The 19213-nt window shown below is 44.5% G+C and overlaps 1 protein-coding gene across 3 annotated transcripts in view; it reads right to left on the reverse strand.

Moving 5' to 3' along the window:
- Nucleotides 1-6797: 6797 nt before the first annotated feature.
- ivns1abpa (influenza virus NS1A binding protein a) overlaps nt 6798-19213 on the reverse strand; it is a 53735-nt gene continuing 41319 nt past the window's right edge. For all 3 annotated transcript variants that reach the window (XM_014123525.3, XM_014123524.3, NM_001165379.1), the window contains 8 exon segments: nt 17463-17588; nt 14620-14730; nt 13963-14101; nt 12761-12985; nt 9112-9233; nt 8760-9018; nt 8195-8368; nt 6798-7980 (listed from right to left, as the gene is read on the reverse strand). In XM_014123525.3, the coding sequence (XP_013979000.1) occupies nt 7721-7980; nt 8195-8368; nt 8760-9018; nt 9112-9233; nt 12761-12985; nt 13963-14101; nt 14620-14730; nt 17463-17588 (1416 nt within the window). In that variant the 3' untranslated portion in view covers nt 6798-7720.

The raw sequence follows: 19213 nt of genomic DNA on the forward strand, positions 1-19213 counted from the left end.
TGTAGTTATACTAACACCGAATGTATTATATTTTCAATGAATCTAACTTACTTTCAGGTTAAGTAGAGTGACTTCAGAAAGTATTCATAACCCTTGACTTATTCCACATTTGTTACATTACAGCCTTATTCTAAAATGTATTAAATACAAAATTGTCCTAATCAATCTACACACAAAGTGAAAACAGGTAATAACAAAGTGAAAACAGGTTTTTAGAAATTTTTGCAAATGTATTAAAACAGAAATACATTATTTACATAAGTATTCAGACCCTTTGCTATGAGACTCGAAATTGAGCTCAGGTGCATCCTGTTTCCATTGATCATCCTTGAGATGTTTCTACAACTTGATTGGAGTCCACCTGTGGTACATTCAATTGATTGGACATGATTTGGAAAGACACACACCAGTCTATAAGGTCCCACAGTTGACAGTGCATGTCAGAGCAAAAACTAAGCCATGAGGTCGAAGGAATTGTCCGTAGAGCTCCGAGACAGGAATGTGTCGAGGCACAGATCTGGGGAAGGGTACCAAAACATTTCTGCAGCATTGAAGGTCCCCAAGAACACAGTGGCCTCCATCATTCTTAAATGGAAAAAGTTTGTAACCATCAAGACTCTTCCTTGAGCTGGCCTTGCGGCCAAACTGAGCAATCGTGGGAGAAGGACCTTGTTCAGGGAGGTGACCAAGAACCTGATGGTCACTCTGACAGCTCTAGTGTTCCTCTGTGGAGATGGTTGTCCTTCTGGAAGGTTCTCCCTTCACTCTAGAGAAGCTTCCATTAAAGAAAACCCTTTGAGTTCTATTAGATAGATAGCTCTGAATCCACGATATGGCAGAGACATAACACAAGTTTTTTTAAACAACAGGTTATGGTCAATAATATCAAAGGATGCACTGAAATCTAACAGTACAGCTCCCACAATCTTCTTATTATCCCATATTTTCATATAAAGTACTCCAAAGTTTTTTTTGAGTACTTTTTTATATCATTGATCTTCATAATACAGTTTCTTCTTGTTTTTGTTGAGTTTAGCCACATCATTTCTGAATTTGCAGCTAGTCAAATGTGCAGCCAGACTTATTAGCCACTCCTTTTGCCCCATCTCTTAAAACCATACAGTTTTTCAATTCCTCATCAATACATGGAGCCTTAACAGTTCCAACAGTCAGTTTCTTAACAGGTGCATGTTTATCAATAATTGGAAGAAGCAATTTCATAAACTCATTAAGTGCAGCATCTGGATGATCCTTATTAATCACATCAGACCAACAAATATTTCTAACCTCATCCACATAAGAGTCACAGCAATATCTTTTGTATGAGCTCTCATACACTATTTTAGGCCCAGTTTTTGGAACTTTGTCTCTCCTAGATAGAGCCACTATATTGTGATCACTGCATCCAATGGGTACAGATACAGCTTTAGAACAAAGTTCTACAGTATTAGTAAAACTGTGATCAATACATCTGGATGATCTTGTTCCTGTAGTGTTTGTAAACCCCATGGTAGGTTGATTAATAACCTGAACCAGATTACAGGCACTGGTTACAGTGAGAAGCTTGATAAAAACCAGTCAATATTCAGGTCCCCGAGAAAGTAGACCTCTCTGTTTACATCACATACACTATCAAGCATTTCACTGACTGTTAGCACTAGGTGGCCTACAGCAACACCCCAAAAATAAAACGCTTTAGATGTGCCAAGTGAACCTGCAACCACAACACTTCAATAACACTTGACATACTATCTTCTCTAAGTATTACAGGGATATGGCTCTGAATATATACAGCAACACCTCCCCCATAAGCATTCCTGTCTCTTCTATAGCTGTTATATCCTTGTACTGATACTGCTGTATCATCAAATGAATGATCTAAGTGAGTCTCAGAAATAGCTAATATATGAATGTTATCTGATGCTAGCAAGTTATTGATTTCATTAACCTTATTTCTAAGGCTACATATTATTAATATGGGCTATTTTCAGCCCTTTCCTGGGTAGCTTATCAGAGATAGCCATAATAATGGAAAATGGAAAATAGCAAACAAAACGAGAAAAGAAAATACATTCAGCAGTCCATTAAATCAGTTGGTGTATTTTTGGGGTCTTCCAGGCTTCTGGGAGGGAGGGTGGACATGGATCCTATCATAGCGGATTTAAGCAATGTCACCACGTGCTCTGGCAGCTATCATGGCTGGTATCAGTTCTTTCCTCTTCTGGCACACAGCTTCAGGATAGTCCTCATTGAGGAAGATATACGTTCCTCTCAAGTTCTTGGCTCTTTCCAGAACAGCTACCTTGTCCTTGAACCTCAGGAACTTGACCACTATCGGCCTGGGCCTGTCACCTGGGTTGGTGGTGGGTTTTCCAGTGCTGTGGGCGCGATCCACCTCAATCTTCCTGTGGTCCATCTTCAATTTCTCAGAGATCATTTCCCTCACTTTGTCCTCAGACTCCGTCCAGGTCTCATGTGGAGATCCTGCAATTCTGTCCACAACCATGTTGTTCCACCTTGATTATCCCTAAAGATAGTCTGATTTATTGGTCATTGTTGTCATGGATTGACACACAGAGCTGATGTCCTCTCTCAATGACTTACAGATTGCTGCCATCTTGCCTTTCTCCTGTTTAAACTCATCGAGCTGACCCTGGGAGAACTGCAAACTGTTCTTCAGGTCCTGGACCTCTCTGATCAGGTTGTCCATTCTTTTATTAGTTGAATCCACCAGTATTTGGACAAAACACTTGAAAATATTTTCTTGTTGTTGTAATATACTCCCGACGGCTTTGGTCTTTGTCATGCTAGCTAGCAACGTAGGTTATGCTGTTACTCCTCACATTTCCAGAGAGGGCAGGTCACAGGGAAGATTGAAAACAACAAACAGCAGGGATCTAGACAAATCAAATTGTATTTGTCACATGCGCCGAATACAACAGGTGTAGACCTTACAGTGAAATGCTTACTTACAAGCCCTTAACCAACAATGCAGTTTTAAGAAAAATAAGTGTTAAGAAAGTATTTACTAAAATAAACTGAAGTAAAAGAAAAATAAGGAAAATTTTAAAAATAGCAAATAATTAAAGAGCAGCAATAAAATAACAGTAGCAAGGCTATATACAGCGGGTACTGGTACAGAGTCAATGTGCGGGGGCACAGGTTAGTCGAGGTAATTGAGGTAATATGTACATGTAGGCAGAGGTAAAGTGACTATGCATGGATAATAAACAGAGAGTAGCAGCAGCATAAAAATGGGGGTGAGGGGGCAATGCAAATAGTCCGGGTAGCCATTTGATTAGCTGTTCAGGAGTCTTATGGCTTGGGTGTAGAAACTGTTAAGAAGCCTTTTGGACCTAGACTCACCGCTTGCCATGCGGTAGCAGAGAGAACATTCTATGGCTATGGTGGCTTGAGTCTTTGGCTAACTGCGTCGCGGGATGCGTTCAAGCCCTCAAGAAACCCTGCTAGCTTGATACGCCAAACAGCTCCTCAGACCCGGCCTTGGTCGGCAGGATCACTGGACAGGGAGTAGCAGTTCCAGCATCTGATGCCAACTGTTTTAATCGATCTCAGACTATGGTTCCATCAGCAGCATGTTTCTGGCGAAGGGGTGTAGACACAATGAATGGAAAACGAGATCTACGGACAGTTCCTTGGTCTTTATGGTATAGTTTCTGCTCTGACATGCACTGCCAACTGTGAGACCTTATTTGTATGTCTTGTGTGTTTTTGTTCTACCTTTTTATTTTAAGTATTACATTGTTATTGAGTACTGCATTGTTAGGGTTTGAGCTAGCTAGAAAGACATTTCACTGTATGTCTGCATGTGACATTAACACTTGAAACCAGACAGGTGTGTTTCTTTCTCAATCATGTCCAAACAATTGAATTGGCCACTGGTGGACTCCAAGTTGTAGTGACATCTCAAGGATGATCAAAGGAAATTGGATGCACCCGAGCTCAATTTGGAGTGTAATAGCAAAGGGATGTGAATACTTATGTACAGTGCCTTCGGAAAGTATTCAGACCCCTTGACATATTTCTACACATACGTTACAACCTTATTATTTTCCCTCATCAATCTACACACAATACCCCATAATGTCAAAGAAAAAACAGATATTTTAAATTTTAGCAAATGTATTACAAATAAAAATAGAAATAGGACATTTACATAAGTATTCAGGCCCTTTACTCAGTACCTTGTTGAAGCAACTTTGGCAGCGATTACAGCATCGAGTCTTCTTGGGTATGACGCTACAAGCTTGGCACACCTGTATTTGGGGAGTTTCTCAAATTTTTCCCTGCAGATCCTGTCAAGCTCTGTCAGGTTAGATGGGGAGCATTGCTGCACAGCTATTTTCAGGTCTCTCAGCCACTCCTGCATTGTCTTGGCTGTGTGCTTAGGGTTGTTGTCCTGTTGGAAGGTGAACCTTTGCCCCAGTCTGAGGTCCTGAGTGCTCTGGAGCAGGTTTTCATCAAGGATCTCTCTGTACTTTGCACCGTTCATCTCTGCCTCGATCCTGACTAGTCTCCCAGTCCCTGACACTGAAAAACATCCCCACAGCATGATGCGGCCACCACCATGCTTCAGGTGGTGGAGCCAGGTTTCCTCCAGACGTGACACTTGGCAATCAGGCCAAAGAGTTCAATCTTGGTTTCATCAGACCAGAGAATCTTGTTTCTCATGGACTGAGAGTCTTTAGGTGCCTTTTGGCAAACTCTGAGTGTGCTGTCATGTGCCTTTTACTGAGGAATGGTTTCCGTCTGGCTAGTCTACCATAAAGGCCTGATTGGTGAAGTGCTGCAGAGATGGTTGTCCTTCTGTAAGTTTCTCCCATCTCCCTGACCAAGGCTCTTCTCCCCCGATTGCCCAGCTCTAGGAAGACTCTTGGTGGTTCCAAACTTTTTCCATTTAAGAATGATGGAGGCCACTGTGTTCTTGAGGACCTTCAATGCTGCAGAAATGTTTTGGTACCCTTCCCCAGATCTGTGCCTCGACACAATCCTGTCTCGGAGCTCTACGGACAATTCCTTCGACCTCATGGCTTGGTTTTTGCTCTGACATGCACTGTCAAATGTGGGACCTTATATAGACAGGTGTGTGCCTTTCCAAATCATGTCCAATCAATTGAATTTACCCAGGTGGACTCCAATCAAGTTGTAGAAACATCTCAAGGATGATCAATGGAAACAGGATGCACCTGAGCTCAATTTCGAGTCTCATAGCAAAGGGTCTGAATACTTATGTAATAAGGTATTTCTGTTTTTGATACATTTGCAAATAATTCTAAAAACAGTTTTCGCTTTGTCGTTATGGGGTATTGTGTGTAGATTTCTGAAGAAAAAAATAAATATTTAATCCGTTTTAGAATAAGGCTGTAATGTAACGAAAGGTGGAAAAAGTCAAGGGGTCTGAATACTTTCCGAAGGGACTGTAAATGATATTTATGTATTGCATTTACTATAAATTTACAAAACAAATGTAAAACATGTTTTCACTTTGTTATAATAGGGTATTGTGTGTAGATGGGTGAGAAAAAATGATGTCATCCATTTGAATTCAGGCTGTAACACAACAAAATGTGGAATATGTCAAGGGGTATGAATACATTCTGAAAACACTCACTTTTGTCTCTCTTGCTCACGTGTGAGCTTTTCCACCAGTTTCAAAACTGGCAATATACTTAGTAATATCAACCTTCCAACATCTACAATGACATTTTCAGAAACGGTTACATGACCTTTTTACTTGTTACTTTTTAAATGTGGATGTTTATCTACCTTCGTTGAATGCACTAACTGAAGTCTCTCTGGATAAAAGGGTCTGCTAAATGACCAAAATGTAAATGTCAAAAATGTACAGTTGCAAAGCATGCTAGGTATTATTCTAATGGCTCCACCCCACAAAACTAAGTTGAAGTCATCTGAACAGCGGTTATGTTGTTTCCAATTGATTAGATTTTTTGGTTGTGAATTTCTAATTTGATTATACACAATCTTTGTTGATTCAACTTAGTTACATTCTGTAAGTATAGACAAGACAAGTTGTGTTGAACTTAATGTCTAGTCAACACAACTTATGTTGCTTCCGTAAATTTGACTACAGGTTTATGAATTTCCAAGTTGAGTAAACAGTTTTTTGCTTACTTGATTTAATACGTTTTGACATTGAGTAGAAGTCAACTAAACTTAGAATTTTTTGTCAACACATTTTGCAATTTGGCTGAATCTCAATATATATATTTTTTGGTGTAACTGTGTCCTGGGGGATTAAGTAGTGACTTGCAACTTCCAATTGGTGGAAAGTTTCTAGAGTAGAAGTATAATCAGGTGGTTCTTCCATTAGAACACTGTGGTATACATGACCCATCACTACACTATCTAAAAGACAGAGAATGTTTGACAGTCACAGCTCTAACAAAGTGTGTGTTCCGTTTGCTTCAATGTTTGCTACGTTGTGTGACGGTTTGTACGGAACGGCACATGTCCCTAAAACGGTGCACACCATTCTTCAACAGCCTTTGAGGTACGTTTGCTCCCGTTTGGTGGGTGTGGCCTGAACAATATGGGTGTGACTATTTGAAATCACAAAACTCGTGCAGCACGCCATCCGGTAATTGCTCTCTAGGCCACCATAAATCAAGTTTTTTTTCAACTGGTCGTTCAGTACAGTATCGTTTCCGTTGAATTCCGCGTTGCACACCTTTCCGTCATACTGAACGCACCCCAGTCAAACCTGAGTCAGATCTAGTACTGCATTCATTGGAAAAAGAGTACAAGAGCACACGCCGTCAGGTTGAAATGGTTTATTAGTTAAGGAATATCAGCGTGTTACAAATGTGATACAGGACCTTCCAATCCTTCTAAACTCAAAAAAGAAAATGTCAAAAGCCAAATGTCTGAACCCCTTTTAAAACACCACACAAGAAATAAAGAAAACATAATCTCCACAAATAGTGAATTAGTCAAAACGCAGTAACAAAATACTTGGTTAGAACAAGCACAGAAGCATGGTTGTGTGTGTGTGTGTGTTCGCGTTGTTACTAAACTGGCACTGGTTTCGTTTGATGACTCAGTTGTCATGTGCGTCAGCTACTTCTTCTATTGGTAAATCAGCAGTGTATAAAAATATAAAAAAAAGGCCATCATTAAAGATTGGAAAAGCAAAATCCAGCTTTAGTTTAAATGACGAAGCCATGATGGGAGTGACCCTCTTTTTTTGAATAAGGCTTCAAACTGCATATCTTTAAATGTGTGGGAGTTAAAATGACAGTTTAAAATGGAAACAACTATTCAGAATCACCTTCTAAATCAAGTCAACCCAAAGTTTTCCAGTACCATCACCCATCCTGACCAGACCAGTAGGTCCAAGGTAGTCGTGAGATGATCAAAACAGTAGCTTCTTCTCAGAAAACAATACACAAACCTTTCAACAACAAAAAACTAAATTGCACTAAAAGTGTATTAAATGTTGGCATTCTTAAGACAAAAAGGAAAATATATACAGCACGAAAAATATTGTATGCAAAGGCTTAATGTTGCTTTTGGGAACCCTCCCCCCAAATATTCCAGTCTTCACTGAAGAACCCCTGCCAAAATGATTCCCCTGTCCCCTTCCTCCCACTCACCTACGGAACATCACGAAACACGATTATGTCACTAAGCCTGTTAGTTTGGGAAAGGTACCCGCCCATTGACCTCTGACCCTTAACCCTCAGGCGGAGGAGGAGAGGGCATCGGCGCAGTCGCTCCACTCATCCGTCTCGGGGTCGTAAACCTCCAGCGTGTTCAGGAAGTTGTTTCCGTCGAAGCCGCCCATGGCGCAGATGAAATCACCCAGCACGGCTACCCCCGCATTGCTGCGTGCCACGGTCATGCTACCGAGCATCCTCCACTCATTACGGGCTGGGTCGTACACCTCAACACAGCGCAGGGCATGGGAGCCGTCAAACCCACCAACCACGAAAAGCTTCCCTGGAGACGGGAAGAGAAGGAGATAGCGACAAGGAGAGAGAAGGGTCAGCACAAATCTGAGCAATGATTTGGATATTTCTGCCAAATTCCAAGGTTGCAACCAAAGAAAACTGTATCCCCACCCCAGTGAACCCATGACCCTATACACGGTAATCCTCAGTTTAGAGCAGACCGTAGAATCAGAATGCTATATTTCTATGGAGAAGTGTCTTACCAGCGTAGACGGCCACCCCAGCCCCCCTGCGGGCCACGTTCATGGGGGAGATCAGGGTCCAGGTGTTGTTCTCGGGGTTGTAACGCTCCACTGTGTTCAGGCAGTTCCATGACTCAGCACCTCCAATCACGTACATGAAGCCATCGAGCTCACACACCGCAGCCTGGTGCCTCCCTAGAAGAACAGAGTTAACGGCACACTTGAATCACTTTTCACATTCACAGGCCAACTGAAAACTGTTCCAGTTCTTCACTGAGACAGTACATGCACTAAATGATAAGCATCATTAGTAAAGGCTTCCACCCTGGTGACCTGGAATCTTTTCCTCAGTGTACACTATGAGAGATACAGGTACAATACAGTCTGTGTTTAGTAGAGGAGGCTGGTGGGAGGAGCTTTAAGAGGACGGGCTCATTGTAATGACCGGAATGGATTATATGGAACGGAGTAAAATGAGGTTTCCATATGTGTGATGTGTTTCACTGTTCCATTTATTCCATTCCAGCCATTACAATGAGCCCGTCCTCATATAGCTCCATAATATATGTGTGGTATAGGTGCTTACTGATGTTGAGGGGAGCACAGTTGTTCCAGGTCTTGGTCACAGGGTCAAAAGCGTCACAGTTCTTCAGGCCTTTCTGCCCACAGGGGTCCGACCCTCCCACCACGAACAGCTTGTTGTTCAATGAGCAGACACCTGCGTTGCAGCGGTTGGTCCGGAGCTCTGGCACCTGAGCCCACGTGTCAGTGTGCGGATCATACGTCTCCCCACAGCTCAGCTCGTCCGAGTGGCCGTTGGAGCCGCCCATCACGTACAGCTGACCCTATGAGAGACGCGAGGAGACAGAGGGGCAGGTTTAAGTCAGACAGGCACCTGTCAATCCTAGTAAATTAGGGTTCAAAGGTCAGGGTTGTACCATAAGCACTGCCATCTGGAAGCGAGCCCTGGGAGTCCGCATGGGAGCGGTGAAGGTCCAACGGTCGTCTTTGGGGTCGTAACACTCCACCGTCCTCAGGCACTCCTCTCGGTTATACCCTCCTGGAGACGGGAAATACACAGAGGACACCAGGTCAGTCTGGGCCTACAGAACCCTTAATATGAGCATACAGCTCAAACAGAGGACACCAGGTCAGTCCGGGCCTACAGAACCCTTAATGTGAGCATACAGCTCAAACAGAGGACACCAGGTCAGTCCGGGCCTACAGAACCCTTAATGTGAGCATACAGCTCAAACAGAGGACACCAGGTCAGTCCGGGCCTACAGAACCCTTAATGTGAGCATGCAGCTCAAACAGAGGACACCAGGTCAGTCCGGGCCTACAGAACCCTTAATGTGAGCATACAGCTCAAACAGAGGACACCAGGTCAGTCCGGGCCTACAGAACCCTTAATGTGAGCATACTGCTCAAACAGAGGACACCAGGTCAGTCCGGGCCTACAGAACCCTTAATGTGAGCATACAGCTCAAACAGAGGACACCAGGTCAGTCCGGGCCTACAGAACCCTTAATGTGAGCATGCAGCTCAAACAGAGGACACCAGGTCCGTCTAGAGCCATGTCGCTAATGTTAACTGTCCACAACATTTTTCTAAAATGGTTGTTTTTGTTGTTATCGAGCAAAATGTACACGTATTGCGAGTTTTTGATCATATCGCCCATCTGCAAAAAAATTATTTATCATAGATTTATTGTTATTTCAACAAAAGTGGTTCATTCATAGCAATATGGATTTCTGTCCATGTCGCCCAGCTCTACTTTATAACCTCCTAGAGAGGAAACACAGAGGACACCAGGTCAGTCCGGGCCTACTCAATCATCAGGTGTATTAATCATATACAGTGCATTCTGGAAATATTTTCCCACATTTTATTTTTACATTACAGCCTTATTCAAAAATGGATTAAAAATCTACACACAATACCCCATAATGACAAAGCAAAAACAGGTTTTTGAATTTTTTCGAAAGTATTCAGACCCTTTGATATGAGACTCGAAATTGAGCTCAGGTGCATCCCTTTTCCATTGAGTATCCTTGAGATCAAATCAAATTGTATGTCACATGCGCCAAATACAACAGATGTAGACCTTACAGTGAAATGCTTACTTACGAGCCCCTAACCAACAATGCAGTTAAAAAAAAATACGGATAAGATTAAGAAATAAAAGTAACAAGTAATTAAAGAGCAGCAGTAAAATAACAATAGCGAGACTATATACAGGGGGTACCGGTACCAGAGTCAATTTTCCGGGGGCACCGGTTAGTTGAAGTAATATGTACATGTAGGTGGAGTTATTAAAGTGACTATGCATAGATGATAATAACAGAGACTAGCAGCGGTGTAAGGGGGGCAGTGCAAATAGTCTGGGTAGCCATTTGATTAGGTGTTCAGGAGTCTTATGGCTTGGGGGTAGAAGCTGTTTAGAAGCCTCTTAGACCTAAACTTGGCACTCCGGTACCGCTTGCCATGCGGTAGTAGAGAGAACAGTCTATGACTGGGGTGGCTGGGGTCTTTGAAAATGTTCAGGGCCTTCCTCTGACACGGCCTGGTGTAGAGGTCCTGGATGGCAGGAAGCTTGGCTCCAGTGATGTACTGGGCGGTTCGCACTACCCTCTGTTGTGCCTTGGGGTCTGAGGCCGAGCAACCAGTCAGGATGCTCTCGATGGGGCAACTGTAGAACCTTTTGAGGATCTGAGGACCCATGCCAAATCTTTTCAGTCTCCTGAGGGGGAATAGGTTTTGTCGTGCCCTCTTCACGACTGTCTTGGTGTGCTTGGACCATGTTAGTTTGCTGGTGATGTGGACACCAAGGAACTTGAAGCTCTCAACCTGCTCCACTACAGTCCCGTCGATGAGAATGGGGGCATGCTCAGACCTCCATTTCCTGTAGTCCACAATCATCCCCCTTGTCTTGAGCATGAGCATACAGCTCAAACAGAAGACACCAGGTCAGTCTGGGCCTACAGAAGCCTTTATATGAGCCTCTAGTGCAAACAGATGTTTATACAACTTGATTAGAGTCCACCTGTGGTAAATTCAATTTATTAAACATGATTTGGAAAGGCACACACCTGTCTATATAAAGGTCCCACAGTTGACAGTGCATGTCAGAGCAAAAACCAAGCGATGAGGTTGAAGGAATTGCCCGTAGAGCTCCAAAACAGGATTGTGTCGAGGCACAGATCTAGGGAAGGGTACCCAAAAAATTCAGCAGCATTGAAGGTCCCCAAGAACACAGTGGCCTCCATCATTCTTAAATGGAAGAAGTTTGGAACCACCAAGACTCTTCCTAGAGCTGTCAGCCCGGCCAAACTGAGCAATCGGGGGAGAAGGGCCTTGGTCAGCGAGGTGACCAAGAACCCGATGGTCACTCTGACAGAGCTCCAGAGTTCCTCTGTGGAGATGGGAGAAACTTACAGAAGGACAACCATCTCTGCAGCACTCCACCAATCAGGCCTTTATGGTAGAGTGGCCAGACGGAAGCCACTCCTCAGTAAAAGGCACATGACAGCCCGCTTGAGTTTGACAAAAGGCACCTAAAGTACTCAGACGATGAGAAACAAGATTCTATGGTCTGATGAAACCAAGATTGAACTCCTTGGCCTAAATGCCAAGCGTCACGTTTGCAGTAAACCTGGCACCATCCCTATGGTGAAGCATGGTGGTGGCAGCATCATGCTGTGGGACGTTTTTCAGCGGCAGGGACTGGGAGACTAGTCAGGATCGAGGGAAAGATGAACAGAGCAAAGTACAGCGAGATCCTTGATGAAAACCTGCTCCAGAGCGTTCAGGACCTCAGACTGGGGCGAAGGTTCACCTTCCAACAGGACAACGACCCTAAGCACACAGCCAAGACAACGCAGGAGTGGCTTTGGGACAAGTCTCTGAATGTCCTTGAGTGGCCCAGGCAGAGCCCGGACTTGAACCCGATCAAACATCTCTGGAGAGACCTGAGAATAGCTGTGCAGCAACGCTACCCATCCAACCTGACAGAGCTTGAGAGGATCTGCAGAGAAGAATGGGAGAAACTCCCCCAAATACAGGTGTGCCAAGCTTGTAGCGTCATACCCAAGAAGACTCTATGCTGTAATCGCTGCCAAAGGTGCTTCAACAAAGTACTGAGTAAAGGGCCTGAATACTAATGTAAAATGTTATATCCGTTTTTTTATTATTATTTTTTTTTATTATGAAAACATTTTATTGTTGCAAACATATCTAAAAATCAGTTTTTGCTTTGTCAATATGGGATATTGTGTGTAGATTGATGAGGGGGAAAAAACAATTTAAACAATTTTAGAATAAGGCTGCAATGTAACAAAATGTGGAAAAGGTCAAGGGGTCTGAATACTTTCCGAATGCACTGTAGATGACAGTTGTGAGTGACAGGACAGGGCTGATTTGGAGGATCTGAGACTTGAGACTGGGGACCGGTCAGTGCCAGTCTCCAGATAGAGGCTCAGTGGCTGGTTAACTAACAGCTATATCTTGCTGTGAAGAGATTGTATCTTAATGAGAATAACCTGTATAAATAAAAGGTTAAATAGACAATGGTTAAAATCTCCGTACCTGCAGCGATGAGCCTGCCGTGCAGGGTGGCAGTGCCCAGGCCAGAGCGGGCATAATGCATGGTGGTCAGCGGGTGTTCCTCCAGCTCCTCAGGCTGGGCCTCGAAGCTGAGGCTCTTCATCAGACAGGGTGTCGCAGAGGGAGAGCTCTGGGGAGAGCTACGGCCATGCAGAAAGATCACACACAACACCCCATCTAGCACGGCCAGACACAGGTAAGTGTTGTCTGCGGAGAGAGAGCGAGAAGGGAGAGAGGAGAGAGAGAGAAGAGGGGGCGGAGAGAGAGAGAAGGGGGAGGGAGATGGGAGAGAGAGCGAGAGGAGGGAGAGAGAGAGAGAGAAGAGGGGGAGAGAGAGAGAAGAGGGGGAGAGAGAGAGAGAAGGGGAGAGAGAGGGAGGGAGATGGGAGAGAGAGAGAGAGGAGAGAGAGAGAGGAGGGGGAGAGAGGGAGAGAAGGGGGGGAGATGGGAGAGAGAGAGGGGGGGAGAGAGAGAGAAGGGGGAGAGAGAGCGAGAGAAGGTGGAGAGGAGAGAGAAGGGGGAGAGAGAGAGAGAAGGTGGAGAGAGAGAGAGAAGGGGGAGAGAGAGAGAGAAGGGGGAGAGAGAGAGAGGAGGGGGAGAGAGAGAGAGGAGGGGGAAAGAGAGAGAGAGGAGGGGGAAAGAGAGAGAGAGGAGGGGGAAAGAGAGAGAAGGGGGGAGATGGGAGAGAGAGAGAGAGAGAGAGAGAGAGAGGAGAGAGAGCCATGAGTGGAGAGGTGATGGTAATAACTGATGTAAAAAACAAGTCTTATCTAAGAAGTTATTATGCTATTCATACACATTATGTTATACACCTGTTAAGTTAATGTTTTAAGTATCCCTATATTTCTGTTATTAAGGTGCTATCACTCTGTTATTAGTACGCCTGCGCAGTAGTCTCACTGGAGATGGACTGGCCTGAGCATGATGGCGACTATGTGCTGTGGAAATACGGTGAAGTAAACGTTGTTAAACTGGAACCTAGTCGTTGTCATTCTGAGGTAACACACCCACTCCTCTGTAAGTCTTCAAACATCCGACACAAACACACACACACACACACACACACACACACACACACACACACACACACACACACACACACACACACACACACACACACACACACACACACACACACACACACACACACACACACACACACACACACACACACACACACTTACTGGTGGTCTTCTCGGAGGCGATATACTTCCACTCTCTCCTGCAGGGTGTGTTGGAGGAGGATCCGGAGGGCGAGGTGCTGCCGGAGGAGCTGGAGCTCAGCTGTCTCTGGGTGTTGCTGTTCTCACGAGGGGGCTTCTTCTGCAACAGCACAACCAACGCAGCTACAGTACAGAAACCCAGCCAGAGGGAAGAGCCACAACATCTCCTACAGGCTACAACACCAGTTGGCTGCAGAGCATTAGTCCTGAAATGGACTAATCCTGGCTTTGAACCTGCCTAGAACTACACCCAAACAGTCTTTTAGCGGTGCTGAGTAGTCCCCCAGAAACAGTTGAAACCAGTCTACAACCCATTTAAACCATCTAAACAAGCTGAAAGATGGCACAGACACAGGGTAGACTTGACCAACGAAGAAGCAGCTACATACTCAAAACACACAAAACATTTTGCGATCAGAACCCAATCTCCAAAAGACTAGACTCAATTGATCTGAGAACCAGTCTAGTGTGCAACAGGAGCTACGCAAGCAGGTGTAGTGTTCCTAGGTTTCCCACACTAACCGGCTGTGCCCTTGTTGCCAGGCTACATAAGGTGGATAGAGGCCAGCTTGGGACAAGTGACACAGAGTTAGCCCAGGATAGGGGCGGGTTGTGTACCTGCACAAACTGGATGTGGTCCTCTGCACCAACACCAAACACCCCATGTTCCTCAATGATGAGAGCGCCATCGAGCAGCTTGTGGTCGGCTGAATAGTACAGCGTTTGCACCTGCAAGACACACAGCGACACAACACCCATGTGGCAGGCTGTCTCCATGGCAACACACAGCAAAGCAGCACCCGGGCAACACGGGAGGGAGGGGAGGAGGACGGTGTGGGAGGGGGGTTGGTTGGGTGAGGAAGGTTCAGGTTGGTCTGTCGTCACCGGTAGGAGGAACGCAGGTGGTTACAGTAAATGCAGGGACATACACAACATCTGCAGGTGCTGGTCCTGTGCACCCCCTTCCCTTCATAACATCTAGAAAAGGAGGAGGGGGGAGTTGATAAAGATGAAGCATCTGGAAACGTCTTCAGTCCTCATGACCTCAATGCTTGGAAAACCCACTCATGGTTGGCTGAGGAAGTTGGTCAGTATAATTGCATGGAAAAAAGGAACTGCATCTTTCTGATGTAAATCCATGAGTTATGCTTATGTGGAAGGCAAAGCTTTTACATACATTATTGTCTCTTACAAATAGTTAATAAATAAAACATGAAAATAGAGACGTTTTCAAACAAAATGACAGTGGGCATTGAGATAGTGTAGAATAGAATATGCTTGAGCAGAGAACCATTTCAAAAGCTTCTTTATGGTTATGGTTAAAATGGCCGTCATTCTGCCCTTGCCTACTTAAAGGACATCTCTTGGTTCTAAAAACTGGTTAATATTAAACGCCTCATAGAATAGTGAATTATGACGGGTGTTTCCGAGTATGTGGGGGGGTAATCATGGTTATGTGCAGATGGTCTTTTCAGTGATTATGGGTTTCTGTGAGTGGGTATGGGTTTCTGTGAGTGGATATGGGTTTCTGTGAGTGGATATGGGTTTCTGTGAGTGGATGTGGGTTTCTGTGAGTAGATGTGGGTTTCTGTGAGTAGATGTGAGTTTCTGTGAGTGGATGTGGGTTTCTGTGAGTGGATATGGGTTTCTGTGAGTGGATATGGGTTTCTGTGAGTGGATGTGGGTTTCTGTGAGTAGATGTGGGTTTCTGTGAGTGGATGTGGGTTTCTGTGAGTGGATATGGGTTTCTGTGAGTGGATATGGGTTTCTGTGAGTGGATGTGGGTTTCTGTGAGTGGATATTGGTTTCTCTGAGTGGATATGGGTTTCTGTGAGTGGATATGGGTTTCTCTGAGTGGATGTGGGTTTCTGTGAGTAGATGTGGGTTTCTGTGAGTGGATGTTGGTTTCTGTGAGTGGATATGGGTTTCTGTGAGTGGATATGGGTTTCTGTGAGTGGATATGGGTTTCTGTGAGTGGATGTGGGTTTCGGTGAGTAGATGTGGGTTTCTGTGAGTAGATGTGGGTTTCTGTGAGTGGATGTGGATTTCTGTGAGTAGATGTGGGTTTCTGTGAGTAGATGTGGGTTTCTGTGAGTAGATGTGGGTTTCTGTGAGTGCTCTCCACTGGATGTCAGTGGAATGTAAGTCAATTAGGTTGTATGCATACTTTACAAAATGTAAATATGTGTAAGCTAAGTAGGCCTGTGTGTGTGTGTGTGTGTGTGTGTGTGTGTGTGTGTGTGTGTGTGTGTGTGTGTGTGTGTAGACAGATGGGAGCACAGTGTTGCTTTGGCTGTAGAAAGAGAAAGAGGGGGGCTCCTCCTATCCTCCCTCTGTTCTCTCTGTTTCTCCCTGACTCATTACCCTGGTGGCTCAGTCTTGGCTCTTCAGTCTGCTCTCCTGCTGCTGTTAATAAACCTGGAGGAGAGACAAATCAACGGGGAGGAACATTCGTTAGTACTGGAGCGCTCGCTGACACACATACACACACACCTGGTCAGAAAGAGAAGGGTATCAGTGGGACAGAACAGAGTGAGGGACCTGCTCACATCTTTCAATGCAAAAGAGAATAGAGCAAAATCAAGACACTGTAGGTGCATCCAACTGATGACTAAAACAGAACAGCAACACAGGTCTGTCTCTTCTCACCTCTAGTTTGCTGTATGGCCAGGTACACTGTACTGCAGAACTAAACATTAGGAAAGAAAACGAGAAAAAAAGGAAAGAACAAAAAGAACCACCAAACAGTCCTAACACAGCGTGCCATGACGTCGGGTTTGGATCAGTGCCTTAAGGCGCCCGCATGCTTCCCAGCCCAAACAGTTCCAAACAGTTTGTGCATATATTATGACAACATTTTGTTCGCGTTGGACTTCGGGGAAAAACCTTGGGCTGTTCGGGCACACCATTTTGTCTCTCTCTCTCTCGGCACACCGAAGTCGGTAGCTGAAGTCTATGTCCCCTCGTTGGCGATTGGTCAATAGTAGGGATTCTTCAATAAAGTGTCTATTGTCATTTAATGAGAGATGACCCATCCTCATGCACATTCTTTCACTTGAGAAATACTGCACCAAACATCCTAGTCAGGTGCAAAATTGCAAGACAAAGATCTCCTCGACAAAAATGTCAAAATTAATGACAGATTTCTTGAGTCGTCATAGATGAATTCAGACTATTTTGATGAAGTGTACACTGGCTACAGGGTCTCAAAATGGACAAACAGTACTATTGACGCTTTTTTTCGTTTTTCAAGTGAAGGTCTAATAAGGGAGTATGCGAGCACAATCGTTCGGTTCGCCTAGCCGTGCTCAGCGCCAGCCGTGCTCAGCGCCAGCCGTGCTCAGCGCCAGCCGACCTGAAGCATGCGGATGCCTTTAACGACTTGCTAAAGGAAAGCGAGAGAGGGAGGGAAGGGTTATGGGGTGGATTAGTGCAAGCTAAACTCCAGCTACAGTACTGACCTCCTCCATCAGTCTATCCAGTTGACCTCCGTTCTCCCACAGACTGCGCTGGACCCAGTTGAGCACCTTGTTGTAGAGCTTGCCGTTGCTGGGCAGGCTCAGGCTGTCTTCCAGCATTACTTCTAACTGTAGACAGGCACACAGACACAAGAGGAGACCAGTCAAAAATAGGTTAGAAAAAGCCATCTAGGATCAACCATGGCTAGGGTGTGCTTCATTCATACCACAAATCACATGACACTGAATCAATATTGAACCATCATAGTCTAGCTGTTACATAAAAAGGTTGTGTTTCACCTCAAGCTAGAGACCAATCAAAACCAGTAACTGGGAATTCCAGTACATTCTGCAGCACCGAAGGTAATACACTACCCAGGGCTGTGACAGGCATGGCATTTTGAAAGACTGTTATTGGCCAGACAAATGACAGCAGTCATCACAATAACTGTTTTTGTTGTTTAAGACGCACATTTTCTCCTCTCCTGCGCTCCTGGCTGCATGGGCGCCATAGAAATAGAATAGATAGAATGGGAATCCCCATTCAGGTCAATGATGGCATAATGGGTGGACTGGCGGCCATTGCGAGTGTACCCATAGGAGCAAAGCAGGAAGTAAAAGCAAGAAGTGTACCCATCAATCTGTGCTGTGATTTGGTGATTCAACTCAACTGACATTACAAAAATAACATCATTTGAATGAACATTCTACATTACCATGAAAATTATGGCATCACAATATCAGGCAGCCATTGCGAGTGTACCCATGAGTTTACCAGTCAAATTGGCAGGGTTGCTGCTGCAGGGAGGTGTTGCCTAGGGAACCGGAGACTCGTTTGCTACAACACCTTGCTCGTTACGGTCATTTTATTTTCATGGCTATCTTCATCCATAACAGCTGGTTACACGGTCATTGTGCCAGCCCTAATAATAATGCAACTAACTGTAAACCCACATTATCCGAGGCTCCATCACAGATAATCTAAATGAACGCATTTTGAGCCAGGATCAAATACTGTTTCTGTGTAAAAGCAAAAATGGGAACTAACGATTTAGATACAAACGTCCACCAAGACATGAAATAATTGTACATATTGGGTGAGATTCAGAGGAGGAACAGCTAACCATTTCTACTAAGATTATTTATCCACGTTTGTCCTCCAACAGTTAATAGAGCTGATGACTCTTAGGCAAGATAAAGACCAGTATAACTACTGCAGCAAGGCTGCTCAATAGAGCTGGGACGATAAACCGAAAATGACCAACACCGACACTGAGGGTTGGACATTAACACCCGCCACCCACCAAATGTGAGTAGATTTTGTCATGGTGGGTAAGAAGGTCTATTTCTCCAGCCACGTTGGCAGGTGGTCACACAGAGCATTTGGGAACAGGTTTTTTTAAATCCAAAGGCCACATGTAGAAGTTAGTGGAATTGATAAGAAAGGGTACTAAAGTCTGACTTGTCCTCGTGTTTTAGGCCAATTATATAGTTTTGTTCACAGCCTAACTTTAGGTTGTTTTCAATGTTAGATTGAGTTTGCCGCAACGGTCTGCTGCTAGGAAGACATCAGTCAGATTTTTTTCATCACAGACGAGTACCCAAGTTACCACGGTAACGGCTAGTCCCTTAAAGCGGCCGCTGAACATTTGTCTCAACTAATGATTGTGCTTGACTGAGCATGGATCACTCCTAAAAACGTTTATTTCTTATAATTAAAACCATCAAATATTCTGTTCTCCTTGATGTATTTG

Source organism: Salmo salar, chromosome 10 (genome assembly GCF_965601325.2).
Source record: "Salmo salar chromosome 10, fSalSal1, whole genome shotgun sequence".
Taxonomy (NCBI): domain Eukaryota; kingdom Metazoa; phylum Chordata; class Actinopteri; order Salmoniformes; family Salmonidae; genus Salmo; species Salmo salar.